Consider the following 16647-nt stretch of genomic DNA (forward strand, 5'->3'; position numbering starts at 1 on the left):
TAGGTGGGGACTGGGGATTTAGCTCAGTGGTAGAGCGCTTACCTAGGAAGCGCAAGGCCCTGGGTTCGGTCCCCAGCTCCGAAAAAAAGAACCAAAAAAAAAAAAAAAAGAAAGAAAGAAGTAGGTGTCATTCACAGTCATAGGCCCCCATCATGAAAACATGCCTTGCAACTTCTCAAACCTGACTTGAGAGAGTTCTGAGGATGAGTTTTAGAGATGCGGTATTTATTTGTATCTAAGGTGCCTATAACTAGAAAAACCTTACTTGTCTTAACAGAACCTGCTGCTACATGGAAGGCTGTGGTGGGAAGGTTTTGAAAAGGGATTTAAATCTCTGACCTCTCACTTAGTAGACTTGTGGACTTGAGAAGTCATTTAACTATCTGAGCCACCATATCCCCATTTGTACAAGTGGGGTCAATTCATGTACCTTTAAGAGTTGATGTGACTATTAAACTAATCATTGTGAAAGCACCTAACATTTAGTAGAAATGGAAAAATTGCTAAGCTACTTCAAATAAGACTTAGAGGAAAAATATTTTAGTTCAAACAAAGCCAATAAAAATCGTTAAAGAAATTCTGAATTTTTAGAAATCATTTAACATTCCACTCAGTAAAAGTTTACTATTGTCAATCTGTCTGTGACACAATAATAGGTGGGACAGTACATTTTCTACACACAGGTGCACACACACCATCTCTACAAAGAGTTACACATAAGACCAGATCCTACTGTCCACACCACTGAAGCTGTTTCCCAAGGACAAAGTCGAGTCTGGGACTCAGACTGTCCATTTGGACCTCCTACTGTCCATCTCTTCCCTTGATTTTCAATGACAGACAAACCAAAAGAGCAAATCCAAGAATTTGGATACCGTAACCCATTCAAGGTCATTTTGGATAGATTTTTAAACTAAAACAAGCTTATGGTAAGCGGAACTTCCATCGTCAGTACTCATATTAACTTGACAGTGCAGAGAAAGTCTAAGGCACCACTCGTGTTCCCTGAAATGCAGGAGTGCTTTTCAGAGCTCACTCACACTTGCCTTTCTTTCAGGGAGACCAACACCCTGGGCAGCAGTGATACCTGTCCTCACACGAGGCTCCAAACTGTTTCTTGTCTTAGGCCAGCTTCTCTGTTTCTAAATCAGGCAAGCACCCAGCTCCTGCCAATGCTCTAAAGAGTACTGTGCTGCGATGCAGCGTCATGGCTGACTGAAGACATGATGTTTGCCCTCTTACCTCCATTTACTTTAAAGAATCGACCTGGCCTATTTGGATTTTTAGTGACTTCATTATTACAAAATATAAGTATTTCACTGGGCTCAGTCAAAACAATGTTCGCTGCAGCTTGGGGTGCCTAGTTGCATTGTTTGAAGCCGAGTGTACCAAAAGAATAAACTTGCCTGAGGACCAAGCTCATAAATGCAGCGGTTTCTAGAGCAGATGGATGAGGAAAGAAACAAATAAATATTTTTGAACTTTGCCAAACACTACAGGGAACAAACTCAGGGTGTGTGTTACTTGGGGGTGGGGGTGGGGGTGTAGAAGGGACAAATGACAGAATAAAGGGGTTCGGAGTGAAAGGAATTAATGGAGCACTAATGTAATGCATTTCTCAGAAGTCAATTCAATTCATTGGAGTTTCGTATAAAAATACCTTTAACGATGTCCAACACGGTGAATCCTGGTAAAACAGCAGTCTTCCTTAGTCAGAATTGTTTGTGAGCACTGACTATTTCATGTTCTTTAGTTAAAACACTCCAGAAATTACCCGGTGGCCTGCTTGTCAGTTGTGCCTCTTTGAAATGTTTATTATGATGAAATATTTTCACTAGAGAAGGTATCTTTACCACTGCACACAAGGCCTCTTGTCAGATGCAGCCTGCCTTTGAAAACCACAAGGGGTGGGGAACAGATCACTCTTCCTCGAAGAGTTTGTGGATGAGGTCCGTGATTCTTCCTATGTAATTATATACCAGGACCTTATAGCACACAGGGAAAACAAAGTGCATGCTTTAGAAAATCTAATAAATACTATCCAAAAAAGGCATGCATATTAAACCCCCAGGAAAATCAAATCTTAAAAAAAAAATTTTTACAATTCCCTAGGAAGATTACAAATGTCACACAAAAATGCCTTTCAAGTTATTAGTTCGGTACCGTGACATCAGCGGCGGCTCCTCACACACCACCATCCCACCCAATCAGGTAGGCTTTGAAGTTAAGAAAATTAGAAGGTAAAGTAACGTAGTTAAGACCTGTGACAGCTAAAAGGCACAAATCACTCACACGAAGTAGCTGTTCCTCCACTCTTCAATCCGACTTTCTCTTGCCACATCAGCCAGAACTTCAGAACTCGAGGGCATACCCCTTTGACACCCTCCCAAATCACAAAAAACACTAACTGCCAACCAAAAAGAATTTTTTTCAAAACAAAACAAAACAAAAAAACTAATTAATTTCTCCTGAGTCCCGGGCTACCAAATGCAGCCGTGGGGCTTTAAATTGCATCTACTCTGCTTAAACAAAGCAGTGTCAATTCTGTTCAACAATTAAAAGAGTTAAAAGCATAAAAGTTGATGGGAGCAGTGAAGACTCCTGGCCTGTGGGGAGATACAGCACCCACATGCCTCCTGCCACTGCTGCTCCAGTTAAGCAAACTTTACAAGCTAGTCAAGCCATCATGCAATAGAGCCTATTTGCTGAGCAACAGTGGAGCTTTGTGGTCGGCCCACAGTTGACAGTAAGTTATGAGCCCTTTGTGAGCACAGGGGAAGGAAAACAGAGATCGGAATTTGGCAGGAAAATATAATACAGAATTCTCCTGTCTATGGAACCTGAATTTTTGTGAAAACAATCAAGCATTGTTGAAAGAAAGAAAAGCAACTTTGACAGATGAAATATAGAGGGGCCCCTTTTAGGAAAACAGTAAACAAAGCGCCATTCAGGCCTGGTCCGTTCTGTCATTTATAAAGATAGCTCCTTCTGTGTGTGAGAGTTTACAGCAAAGAGTTCAGATTCAACAAATCAAGTGTAAAATCGCCCACAGTCCCCACTAGAAAAGCCTGCTAGGAAAAGACAGGAATGCCAAAGAGAAAAATATCACAGTTTTTTTTCTGTGTGGTAGAGAGGACACAATGGGTAGATGGGGTGAAAGGGGCTCTAAGAGAAGTCTGAGAGACAAGCCAAAAACCTAACAATTGTTAATTATAAAGGGCTAATTTTGTCAGAGACAGGAAAAGAGAAGGACACTGGAGATCACTCAATAGAAATATGAAAGGAAGAAGCCATTCTCCATCATTGTTGGAGAACTATGTCTCTCTTTCTCCAGGCTGGACCTCATGAGGTCATCGTTGGCACGAAAGCCTCAAAACCTTGGGCTTGGTTCTACTCTAGTTTGGCCATCTGGAATGCCAGCACACAGTGCAGTACTTTCTCCAAAGTATCTTAATTCCTCTTTCCAAAAATAGGCACCCTGGCCAGCTTTAGTCACCCAAACTGGAAAATGTACAGCAGAGAATAAAATGAAAAGCATTTTTGTTTCCTCGCCCTCCTCAACCAGAGCTGAGATTTCAGGGCGGGGGAGTCAGGAAAAAGAGCTCCAAACACTGAAGCTCTGACTACAGAGCCTGTTTCTGCTAAGCACACGGTGACCAATTGTCCGGCAAGTATTACCCACCTGAGTTTGGGACATCTAAGAGACTCTTAGACACACATGTCCCTACAGCCAACACAGTCATTGTTAAGGTTTTAAGGAATTTTTTTTAAGAGTAGAAGCCAAAAAATAAAGTCACAGTTAGAATCAAATATACACATGACTCGCACATCATTTGGAAAACATATATAAAATTACTTGGTTTTTGCTACACCCAGCTAAAGCAACAGCCTCTGCCGGGTGCTAATTTGGAATCAAGCCAAGCCACACCTAAGCAAATAATGCTTAGGAGATGCAAAATAATACATATTCCTTTATTTAGACTACCCAAACAGTTTATTTCACCAACGAAATCCCATAATAACTAGCTACATTTTAAACATTCCTTTTAAAACAAAGCCCACAAAATGCTCACGTGTGCCCATAGGTCAAGAATAATAAAAGCAAGCATGCATATGGATTCAATGCTGCAGATTTACTCAGCATTGGTTAATGGTTTCTATAGAGATTGATGTCAATCTCTCTGGCCTTTCTTGTGTCAACAGTAAGTTACAACAAGAAAGATCGTGGCTTTTGCCTTTGATTAGAAGAAGTGTCTTTCTCTGGTTGGCTGAAGGTCACCGCACTGCAGTATGCACTCCCTTATTACAGCTCCCAAGCAGAGTGTATACAGAAAAAAAAGAGCTGATTTACTCCCCAAAATGGCCAGAGCCAGCTGGAACAAAAGATATCTCTGACCACATTAGCAGTTTTCTTCTCAAAGAAATTTGATCCTGATAAAGCATTAAACACAGCATAGAGCTAATAAACCACAAGTGGGAGGCTAACCTCCCTGCCATTTTCCTTCCATCCATTTCTTTCAAATTGTACAATCTCAGGTGAATTGTTATATTGTTTTACTGTTAAGAAGCATACACTACAGGAAATTCAGTTTTATTGTGAATGTGCTGATGGCTCTGCCCATAGGAGAGTCCCACGACACACAGTAAACGGTGTCCAGGTCAAGCTGTCTCCACCCTGGAGAAAAACCAGAGATGAGGCTACTGTCAGACCATCAGCTTCTGCCAGAGTTGTAGACTAGATGATCTGGGAAACAGTCCACTAGAAGAAAGAAAACTAGTGGGGCTTCTTTTTGAATGTTAGAAACTTTGTCATTGAATTCTAAAGGAAAGGGATCATTGTCTGATCTGATGGAGAAAGGAAAATACAATGTTTGTTGCCATTCTGAATTCTTCATACAAAACAGGATCTATGAGACAGTGTCTTCACGGTAATCCTTAGAATTTGGCTAGCCACGTGAGAAATCAGCAGCCCTGAGTCCCCACCTCTTTTATTTAACATGCAAACACTGACTGCTTGCTCCATCTCATGAACTATCATGACTGCCGAACTCAGAGGTATATAATACTGTCATATCTGGTAAACATGTGCCTCACCTTGTGACAGAATTTAACTGATGAGTCCATGACTTGAAAACTTACAAGTCAAAACTGCATTTTATACACCTCACCTATCAAGTAGCAGGGCTTAGCAACTGTGTGGTACTTGCTACGGAGCTGTACCACAGGAAGGTCAGAGTTCAGCACACCTCAGGCTGCTATCCTTGGATAAGAGGGACTGCATGTGATATTTGAAATACAGCTTCTAGTAAGAGCACAACATTTTTGTGTCATAATAAAGATATCAGATTATAAACTGAGCAAATGTAAGTAGGGGACCATTTTGCTTTTTGCTAGAGCAATAAATAGAACTAGAGCATAAATCATTATGAGACAACATACATAGGTGCTCTAGAGAAACACTTTAGAAACCCAAAAGAGAAAATAGCAAATTTTGGAGAAATCAAAGGTGACACAGATGTCCCAGTCAGTGGGTTCCTGGAGGACGAGTAGAAGTTTGTCTGGTGGAAAAGGGAGATTCCATAGTGTGTGCAGGCACCCTGGGAAAGCAAACTTCAAAGCACCCTCTAGAGATACAGGATGTCTCAGGTTGTCTGGAAAGGCAGGCAGACAACAAAGCAGAAAGGATTCTAATGCTGTTCAGGCAGGAAGGATTTAAACTCTGGGAGATAACACGCTGATGAAGAAATTTAACCAAGGGAGCAGTGTGGTCAGAATTCCTCTTAAGAAGAAAATCCCTCAGTGGCCTTAATAAGGATGGCTCCTCGGTCAAAGGGGTGCATGTGTGCCTATGTTCCCGCTGCGGTGCTTACGTGTGTCTAGCTGCCCTTCCTTATCTGCTCGGCTGGGCGTGTGGTGCCAACCAGCTACTCTACCTCCACATTCTTCCAAGCCTCTGTGTTCAGTGTCTCCAGCTACCACTGATAAATGCTGTTGAAAGAAGACAGATGAAAAGAAGAGCAGAGGGTAGGGAAATGATGAAAAACAGCCAAGAAGGTATCCGCAAGAAAGCAGAACTGCAGAAGAAATGGCTGGCGCAGTGGCTGGGGTTTGAGAACTTACTGCATGCTCAGCTCACTAGCTATCTTCACAGAACCTCATTAAGTCTCCAAACAACTCTGCAAGGGACCTACTAATCAATCCCCTTTTATGGGGCCAGAGAGGTGGTGCACATCTTTCCTTCCAGCTGAGAAGTCTGAGGCAAGAGGATACAGAGTTCAGGGCCAGCCTGAGCTCTACAGTCTCAAAACAACTATAAAGACAAAATTGAACTCATTTTCAAACAATCCATGTTAAAGTAGTTCAGTAGTTTGGCTATGGTTATCTGCCTGGGGTATTACTCCCACACCTTCAGCTGTTGGAGTGTATAGAAAGTGATCCTGTTTCCCAAATATAAATCATACCAAAAGCTACACTAGTTGCTTTGCATGGGCAAGTATCCTTGTCCCCACTTCACAGATGAGAAAACTGAAGCTTCAGGGACTTAAGTAACTTCACTGCACCCACACAGGAAGTCACATGCAGCATCCTGTCCTTGCTCTGTTTGGCACCAGCTGTCCACTCCCAACACCCTGAGCTTTCCACACACCTCCCTGTTTCCAGATCCACTGTCCAAGCTCAGCTGATAGCTTGACTTCTCCAGAAGCTCTTCAGGAAAGCATCAATCTTTCGTGACTTTCCTATTGCAACTATTTATATAATAGCCATTTAACTTGATCAAGATAGACTTATATTTATTTCTTCTTCTGTCTGTGTGCTGTGTTCCTCCACAGATAACATTGGATACATCCCTGGCAGAATTCATGGGCAATCTGTACCATCCAAACATACCATGCTTCACACTCAGCTTCAGGAAGATAGAAGAATTATACCTGGTGAGGTTTGATGCCCAAGAAAAATGACAGGTTCCTAGCTGCATGAACAAGGTGTGGAATGACTTTAGTACTTTAATAGTAGGAAGACTTTCTGAATGATGGCAGAAATAATAGCTAATTCTCTATACGAATGTATGTATATATACAAATTCATCTGTCATATAACATAATGCTATAGGTTCTTCAACCCTATTTTACAAAGGAAACTGAAGGAAATAAGAAAAAAAGAGCTAAGAAATCTGTCCAAGTTCCATCCTAACAAACCCACATGTCTCACTCCAAAGGCAGCATGTCCTTAACTACTTTTCAACACTGTCTCTGTGTATTGTAGCTCCACGTTGCTGGAACATATTGTTCCAACATTGAGAAATTCTTATACTTTAGGAAAGAATGGTAAAAACATTCTTTGTTCCTGCTGCAAAGTGTGGCGATGTGAAGGGAAGGGTGGAAAATCTAAACAGCAGGTATCAAAAGAAACCACTGGGAAAATAAGAAATCAAGAAAATGAGATGTATTCCTCTTTAAAAAGAATGAGTGTCAAGTATGCCATTTTTGCACAAGTTTCTGTGAATTATAAAGCACCCACGTCATCCTCTCAGGAATACACCAAATCGTAGCATACCTCAGAATGATCAGCCATTGTTCGCTAAAAACTGAAACTCAATACCAGATTCTGTAATCCTAAACGAGCACAAGGCACCCTCCTGGAACTGACACACAACAGCTGTGAGGGTCAGAGTGATTGCCTGGTGAAGACACCAAGGAAAGGCTGGGGCAGTGCCGAGCACCAACTGGCTTGTGCCTGAGGAAGTAGTTGCAAAAGTCAGGAAAAAACCAGTCTCACTTCAGCAAAATCCCTAAGAGTACAGATATTGGAAAACAAAAATGACTGCACTTTGTGTTTAGATAAATTTATAATTTACAACTTTCACAGCCCATATAAATACTATTTCCTCTACTTTCCCCAGCATCTCGGTGATTAGTCTTCTCACTAAACCATCATCGTCTACAGACAAAGTTCAGAGAGGACAACATTCCTCATCTACCCAGGCGGACTGGCAGGTGTGAAGCCCAGAGTAAAACCCATGTTCCCTTTTTATCTAAAAAAAAAAGGGAAAAGGAAAAGAACAAAAATACTGCCCCCTTTACCATGTGGTTCCTCCCGAAGAAAAGAAGAATGTGAGTCCCTGGGCTCCTTACAAAGGGAAGAAAAGCTACTGAGACAAAAGTACACAATGGCCAGATCAAGCCAGGTCCATACCTTTCCCCTAGAGAGAACAATAGCAAGTAATGAACACTCCCCTCCAGGCTCTGCATCCCCACTGCTCCCTAAACTCACTTGTCCTTTCCCCAGACTAAGGAACAGCAGGGTAACAGACCGAGTCCCTGCCACTGCTCTGCTCAGAGAAAACTAGAACAGTGAAAATGCAGCCACTTCCCCATGTGGAACAAGATGCTAATGCTCCAGAAGGAGGTAACATACAGCAAGCATGTACAGAAACACTGCGGGGTGCCTAATCCTTCTTAAGGAAGAGGGAGATCAAGAGAGAACCTGACAGTACAAGCAGAGAACGCTATCCCTGAGCTGAGGCCTTCTACACCACAAACATTCTCTTTCGGGAAGCAGAGATTACTGTGCGCATTGACTCTTCTCAGCATATGGAACTCTTCACATTCCACAAGGAGCAACAGCACATCACATATCCATTCAGAAGTTGCCAGAGTGGTAATGGCCACACCAAACCACCCAGAGCACCTATCTCTCTTGTCATGGAGATGCCCACAAGCCTGGGCACCTTGCCAGTTTGACATGTGAGCACAAGGCTGTAGATAAGAAAAGTGCTGCCTAACGCAAGTATCCTCCTCGCTATTCTCTTATTACCTAACCGGTAAATATGGATCTGTACGTAGCACCATTCTGGAGTCCACAGATAAAGCAGGTTTAGTCACTTCCATAACATGCTTTCTAAGTTCAAGTGAAGGCACCTCCCAGGTGCCCTCCAACTCTGTGGTCCCACTGCTAACAAAAAGAGTTTATGAACTTCGTAGTCCACAGTGGTGAGGCATTCCTCACCATAAGGAAGGAGGGCCTTCCAGCCTCGGGATCTGACATATGGTCCAGTGACCTTAAAAAGGGTTTAAGTAAATAGAAACAAACGTTGTTCGAGATGTACAGGCAGATTCCCATTGTTAAATAAATGGTCTGTGGCTAGACTGAAGTGAGTGGAAGAAATAAGGTCTGAAGCCTAACCTAGGGCTGGTTTATAAACTCATAATGGGGGGAGGAACACTTTTTTTTTCTTAAAAACAGGTTAAGGCCATATTTTTGAGGACTTATGTTGCTACATTATTTTTGATAGCAAGTTTCTATATCTTTGCTTATTCTTATCAGAAATATGGTTTAACATTCAATTTTTCAATACTTGGCATCAAGAGATAACCATTGAAAAATAAAAGTACACATAAAATTCATCTGAAACACTCAGGAGACAGAGGCCAGCCTCAGCTACACAGCCAACTTAAAGCCGATCTCCATAAGTCCTTGTCTCACAATAAAAACAAAATAAACCAAACAAGCTGTCAAACCCTACTATCTTGCTTGCCAAGTGAGGGCTGATCAGAGAAGGGAAGCAATTTGTGCCAAATCTACAGCTACTTCATGGTGGTTCCAGCACAAACACCCAAGAGTAACCATACCTACCCACTACAGAACCAGGCTTCCCTGTTACTAGACAGCAGTCATAGATGGATTGCGTGGTTTCCTTACCCCATGGTTTGAAAAGATGCAATGCTACTAGAGTGCAGCATTTGTAATTATCACCTACAAGAAAACTTTCCCTTCCAAACTCTTCTTCCACTCCCAAACTTCTCCGTTCAATTAAGCTGGAGAATTTTTAAGAGCTCTGAAACCAAGGCCCTGGCCTAGCAGACCCCAGCAGGAATCTGTTACACTTAATCCATAACAATAATAACTCTATCTGAATATCCTTTCCCTAGATACAGTGGCAGGACTTGCAGGATAAGCCCCACCCCTACCCCCAAGAGAATTTCCCAAAGACTTGCATTTTTAGGGAAAGAAAAACACTACTCCTTAGACTGGCTAATGTAATATTTTGACACTTGTACAGTCACTGTTCTCTGTGTTAAGTCAGCCTCCCTGAGGATACACAGCAGAGTTTGAACAGGATTGCCAAACTGGGGACAAGAGATTACTAGGTTTGTCTCTGAGAATTGTTTAACCTGGAAAATCAACACCCTCTCTGTCTGTTCTACTCACCTGTAAACAGGGATAACAGTTTCATGGCAGCCAGGTAGAGACCACAGCTTAACAGACATAGCATCAATGGGAAAGGTAGAACGCATGTACACACGTGGAAAAAAGCAGTGAGAGTAATATGAGTATTAGTACTCAGAACTACTACCAAGTTTAGAGATCAGGAAGCCATCTTGCATAGAATTTAGGAAAGACTTAAGCACTGAGGCACAACAAGAATATCAACATAGAGACATTAGATCACCCTAGTAAGAAACCAGTCTTTCGCAACCTCAAGAGGTTATTTAAATTTCTTCAGCTTCCCCTTCCTCATTGGTAGAATGGGGATGGCTTTACTTTAGAACTGCTACAAAGAATAAGCAAAATTAGACAGATACCTTGGATTATCTAGAATGCTAATTGACATTATCAAAAATAAATGTTTCCTTCTAGAGAACTTCAAATCCCTGGTCTTCACTTAGCATTCTCATTATATCAACATTTGAAACCTTCATCATATAAAAGAGTAACAGCACAAACATCATCCCAGAGCTTGAAGAGATGGATGGCTGCATGCTGGCTGTGCAACTGTAGAGACCTGAGTTTGAGTTCTCTGAACACACATAAAGTCAGACAAGATAATGCAAACACCTGTAATCCCAAGCCTCCTGTGGTGAAATGGGAGGCAGAGACCATTGAATCCCCAGGAGCTGGTAAGCCAGCTAGCCTTCTGTATGTAGCAGCTGGATGTACCTGATCCTGTCTCAAACCATGGAGAAGGCTATAGGGCTGACATTCAAGGATGTCACTGACCAGTACACATATGCTACCCTTAAAAATGTAAACACATGCACAGATGATAGCATTTCTGATTAATATAGAACAACAAAAACTAGAACACTAATTAATCGACATGCTAGCAATGGGCAAAAACAGTTCTGTGGATGGGTTACTTGTCCAGCACTGCATACATTTCAGATCCTGGAATTTTCAGCCTTCTTTACGACTGTAGACTACAAGGGTATTGTATTCTGAGAAAATGTCACATGCATGGATGTCTTAGTCCTAAGGTAAAAAATGTTCATCCTAGCATATATTATCTTTCTGGTGTCATGTTGACACCTATTGATGATGACTTTTTATACCTCTATATCATTCTTTGTTTTCAATGTAAACATGAGGAAAAAGCCCTCAGACTAGCAGACTCAGACATTTTCAGACACAGTTTTAATTCCCTTTCATGAGATCAGGAGCAGGGACATTTCTAGTGGTAGACATATGTGGCACAGACATGAGATCACACTCTGAGCTTAATAGGAGAACATAACAATCTACTCATTGTTTACACTTTAACTCACAGGGCAGCTGGGAATCACATCCAGCCATATGCAGAGCTGAACAAGTGGTCATGACTTCATTAAAGCCAAGCCTTAACGCACACAGTTTGGATGGTGTGCTGAGGGGCAGGCCTCTTGCCCTGGGCTGCTCTGAGTCTAGCCAAAGGGCCCAGGCGGTTGTTGCAAATGTCCTCTGGGATCAGACTGTTCTCTTTGCCAGGGTTTCATCTGCCACCCTTCCCACTTCCCCGTTCTCCCACACAGTGTTTAATCAGCTGCTAGGATGGCTAGAGAGGTCTCTCCATTCTTACCTCCTGACATTCTGCAAAGGGAGCCAATTATAAAATGATCTACATACAATTCCACCAACCTACACACATAGAAGTGCTTCTTGTGTCATAAAGAATGAATTCAAGTAGAGAAAGAAATGAAAGGGCGTTCTTACTTAGTCTTCCCGAGTCTATGACAGCTGTAGGGAACATTATATCCAATTTGCAGACAACAGACTGATATTGAGAAGGAACATTGCAAGCAAATTGCAAGACGAAGATTTATATCTGGGCCTAAATTTGCTGTTTTTATTATTCAGTGGCTCGGAGAACAAATTACTTCATAAGCTACGGCCTATCACAGTTCCTTTCTACATTGGGCTCTGTACACATTTACCGGGAAAATGTGCTCTTGGCGATGAATCACTGTTTAACAGGGCAGGGGTTCTTCTGTACCCTGGAGTTACCGTATACAAGCTCTCCATCTGGGTTTTGTGGCTATTGCTTTAGGTTTGTTGTTTGTCTGTTTGCAATGCTAGGACCTACACACAGGTAAGGGCCCTACTTCTGAGCTACAGCCACAGCCCTGTTTTTTCCATGTCTTTTCCATGCCTAACCCACTGTCAAGATAAAATGTAACACAAGTACCAAGTTTTCAGGACAAATGTGAGAGAATAGACCATCACAACACCTGCAACTTTCACCAAAAGTGCAGAGCCTTCCTAGAACTTCTTAGAGCCCTTAGAGATGGGGCAAAGTGTGTAATCCCTGCATGTGGAAGGCTGGGGCAGGAGGATTACAGAAACTCAAGGCTGCTTCCATTACATAGTGAAACAAATAAAATAAAACTTCTTATAAGGATGCCCAGCATTCTTATTTTACATGTATATGTATATATAAATATATATGAATCATTACAGTATAATCTAATATTTTGTACACTAAATTTTAAAATAACTAAAATTCCACATGTCCAGTTGCATGTCTCTGCATCTTCTGGTTCCTATTGCTTCCTTCCACTCACTTGACTCCAGTCCCTCTGGCCCTCACCTCTGTTCTGGAATAGACGGGTTCATTTTTACCCCTCTTGAGGGAGGGAGTCGTTGGGCTGGCAGCCCCTCTGCCTAGAATTCTGCCTCCCATCGGCCTAAACACTTGCTCTTTCTGTCTTCATTTCTTGTTTTTACTCTGCTCCATAGAATTTCTTTTCTAACCTAGAATATATTACTTTACTTTCTGAGGTTACCTTTCTGTTGTTGCCTGTTTCTCTCTGCTAAAATGTAAGCTCCTGGGGGCTGGATTTTCTCTTTGGCTCTCAGATGTGTCCCCAGAGCCATGGCATACATCTAGTATGTCTTCAGTGAACACCTGATAAGAGACCCTAAATTCCAAAGAATGGATACATCACAGATGGAAATACTGCGCAACACACATCCTAAATCCATCTACATGTGGTCTTGACTTCACTCTGAACTCCAATAGAGACCATCATTACACATCCTTTCCTACCAAAATCTCGCCCTTAACAACCCAACACCATCAGTGCTCTCTAGCCTAGCATTCTAAACAGTCTGCCTGCTATGACTCATTCTTATCCTACTAGCTTTGAGATCATAATTGACCTCTGTGTATCATATTCTGTATCAACAATCATAAAATATAATAAAACATATCTCGTGGAAATTACATAGAAGATTAAACTATGCACCATGCTTACACATCTTTAGCACAGTATATCTTGTCCAGGATAAGCATGGAGCTTAGCTATCGTTATTGTAAGAGTATTTGTTAAATGACAATCCCACTACTTTAATTGGTTTATATTGCTTCCTTGATTGTTTGATAGTACAAGACAAAAGTCTCTTTAATTCGATAATATTTGACTGAATGGTCGATTGCTCTATGGTAGTGGTGGTGGTGGTGTGTAAATATGTACGCCTGTTCCGTGTAGGGCATGAGGAAGACAACCTCAGCTGGGATTTCTCTGCCATTACTGGTCCTTTTTTTTAGCATAGTTAGTTAGTATGTGTGTTCACATGCATGTATCCTGACACAAGTTTGGTGGAGAGAGACACCACTAGTATGGATTCTCTCCAACTATGTGGGTCCCAGGATCAAACTCAAGTCATCAGGTGGTGAAACTGAACTACCTCATTGCTCTGACCTTTGCTTTTTAAAATAGGCTTTCTTGCTGGCCTAGAACTTGCCAAGTAGGCTAGGTTGTCCAACCCACCCTGGGATTGCAAGCTGGTGCCACCTTGCCTCCCTTTGTTTTTTGAGATGTGTTTGGTGGTGGTTAAATAAAAAATGGATTCTGAAGATTAATTAGTTTCTCATGCTTACATTGCCAACAGACCCCAGTCTCCAATCTAAATTACTAAATCTAGTAAAGACACAGATTGTAAATGCGAAATCACTCAAAATGACCATAACAAGCAACAAGAGGACTTTTTAAAAACTAAGATTATAAGTCCAGTCTCCTTATTTAATTATACCGTGTGAGGTACTAAACTATAGCAAGGTATATTAAAGACTTTTAAAAAAACTGTGTAACAGTATGTGTGCTCTAAGAGAGAAGAAGTGATGATAAATGAATAGCATGGGAAGAAAAACACAAAAAGAATAGGAAAGGAAATTCAATAGAATTTTGATGAACTTTCTCTCTCTCTCTCTCTCTCTCTCTCTCTCTCTCTCTATTTGGGAGGTGGAGGGGGGAATAAAAAAAGAACAGGAAAGTGGGGACAAAAAGCAGGCTTTCCAATCAAGGGACAACCAATCAAAAGCAATGCTGTAAAAAAGGACAGCACGCAGTAACTAAGAGTTGGGCTGATAGCTAAGAGTGAACTTTGTTGGAAAGACCACCTCTTCAAAGATCACTGAAAGATAAGTCTAGTGTAGAGAGGCAGTGGCTGACTCCAAGGAAGAGCAGTGGGTCCTGGTCACAAGGAACTAGGCACTGCACTCTCAAGGCAGGGCAAATGCGGAGGACAGTGACCAGAGATTAGAAATCCCTCAACTGTCTTTGAAATGGGAATTTAAAAGGGAGAGAGGGGTGTGCAGCTTAGATTAGTCATAAATAGGATATCACCTGCCAAAAACCTAGATAGAATAATTTAGAGTCTCTCATTCATTCCCTTATTGTGAACTCATATCCATCACTTTGAAGATATTTCATATATATATTCACTTGATGCTGTAAAAACATTAATAGTTTGATCAATGTTTGAAATTTGCCATGCTAGTACTTAAGACACAAACACTTCCTCAAAAGTCGTCACAAATACAGTTCATAGTTGGGGTGAGAATGGGGGCAGGATGTCCGTACAGATTGCCATTCCCAGCAATGTGACAGCACGTGCCATCCACAAGCAGCAGTACACAAAAATGCAGTCCCTCCACACATTAGTAGTGACACCAAACATTACTAATCACCAAACTGAGCTATAGTCCATATAGTCTCTACATTTAGTAACAGCCTCCAAGGACGAAGGCATGGTGCTCATTTCCATACAAGACCAATGGAGTATAGAGATGTGTCTGAAGCAGACGTCCACTCTTCCTCTCATACATTTTTTCTTATTTCTTGGTATAACTTCCTTCTCTGTGCTACTCTCTCACTCCCAAATAAATTAAGGATCCCACTTAGATAACTTCCATGTGAGCCCCCCTCCCACTAGGGAAAGGTGAGCCTTACAAGTAATTATTTGTCTTTGCACATTTAATTGGTGTATTTCTACCGTTTCCAGAAGCATATCCAGTGACTAGCCAATTTTTATCTCAAGAATTTGAGATTATATGGTCTCAATGTGCTTAATTCTGAAAGTTTCAAAACCAAATGTACGAAAACAAATTGTAAATAAATGCACACATGCATACAGAGAGATGGCCTAGCAGTTAAAAGCACTTTCTCCCAATCCTGACAACCTGGGTTTATCTCTGGACTCACAATGTGGAAAGAAAAAGCTAATAACACCTGCAAGTTTTTTTCTGATTTCTACGTGTGTGCATACACACACACACACACACACACACACACACACACACACACTTTTCAAAAATATGTAACATCCTAGGTACTATAGTGTAATTGTGCTTGAAAGAAGGAAGGGGAAATAGGGAGGGGAGGAGGGAGGAGGAAAGAGAAGGAAGAAAAAGAGTTAAAGAGAGGTACAAGCAACATGGAAGGGAGGAAAAAGGAAGGAAAGGAATAAAAAGGAGTAAGAAGGGAGAGGAGAGGAAGAAAGGGCAAAGAAAGGGAGGATGGAGGGAGAGAGAAGAATGGGGAGGGGAGGGGTAAGTGGACAAAGGAAGGGAAATGAAGAGAAAGCGCAGGAAAGTAAGGAAAAGGAATAGAGGGAGGGGACAGGAGGGAAGGACCGTATGTATCGACTAATGTAAATACCACGTCTCTGATCCATGTTTAACTCAATCAACCCCACCCCCAGCATCTATTCCCAGACCCTCTCACAACATCACACTGTGTCACACTACCTTAAAGCATAGGAAGCCAGCTCTTTTTCTCTGAGTTCTTCATGAATCTTTCATCCCTCGGTGTCTTAAGGCTTCTATGCACACATCTGAGACTTAACACTTATGAAATCTTGAAACCCCATAAAAGTCTACCAAGGAAATAGGAAAACTATTCAGATGCTGCCATCATGAGGGACTTGACCTGACTTCTCAATTCATTAGCATCTTCACTTCTGACAGCAAACACTGACTTACACTGTCACCTATTCCCAAGTCTGTAGCTTTCCTTTCTAAACTTTTTCATTCTTAGTGGTTTGTCAGATAAAATTGTGATTGTGCATATCAAACTAATTTTAAAAATTAACTTTACAGCAATGCAATATGTG

General features: G+C 41.5%; 1 protein-coding gene across 30 annotated transcripts in view; it reads right to left on the reverse strand.

Annotated features, from left to right (window-relative positions):
• Sox6 (SRY-box transcription factor 6) overlaps window positions 1-16647 on the reverse strand; it is a 611566-nt gene that overhangs the window by 324266 nt on the left and 270653 nt on the right. The window contains exon 1 of one of the 30 annotated variants that reach the window (XM_039106304.2): window positions 2293-3882. The exons of 22 other annotated variants lie outside the window; for them this stretch is intronic. In XM_039106304.2, coding sequence (XP_038962232.1) covers window positions 2293-2369 — 77 coding nt within the window. In that variant the 5' untranslated portion in view covers window positions 2370-3882. Of the gene's footprint in view, window positions 1-1660; window positions 1685-2292; window positions 3883-16647 lie in introns of those variants that run through there. 7 more of the 30 variants (XM_039106313.2, XM_039106301.2, XM_006230087.5 and 4 more) reach the window with 7 other exon arrangements.

The sequence above is a fragment of the Rattus norvegicus genome, chromosome 1 (genome assembly GCF_036323735.1).
Source record: "Rattus norvegicus strain BN/NHsdMcwi chromosome 1, GRCr8, whole genome shotgun sequence".
Lineage (NCBI taxonomy): Eukaryota > Metazoa > Chordata > Mammalia > Rodentia > Muridae > Rattus > Rattus norvegicus.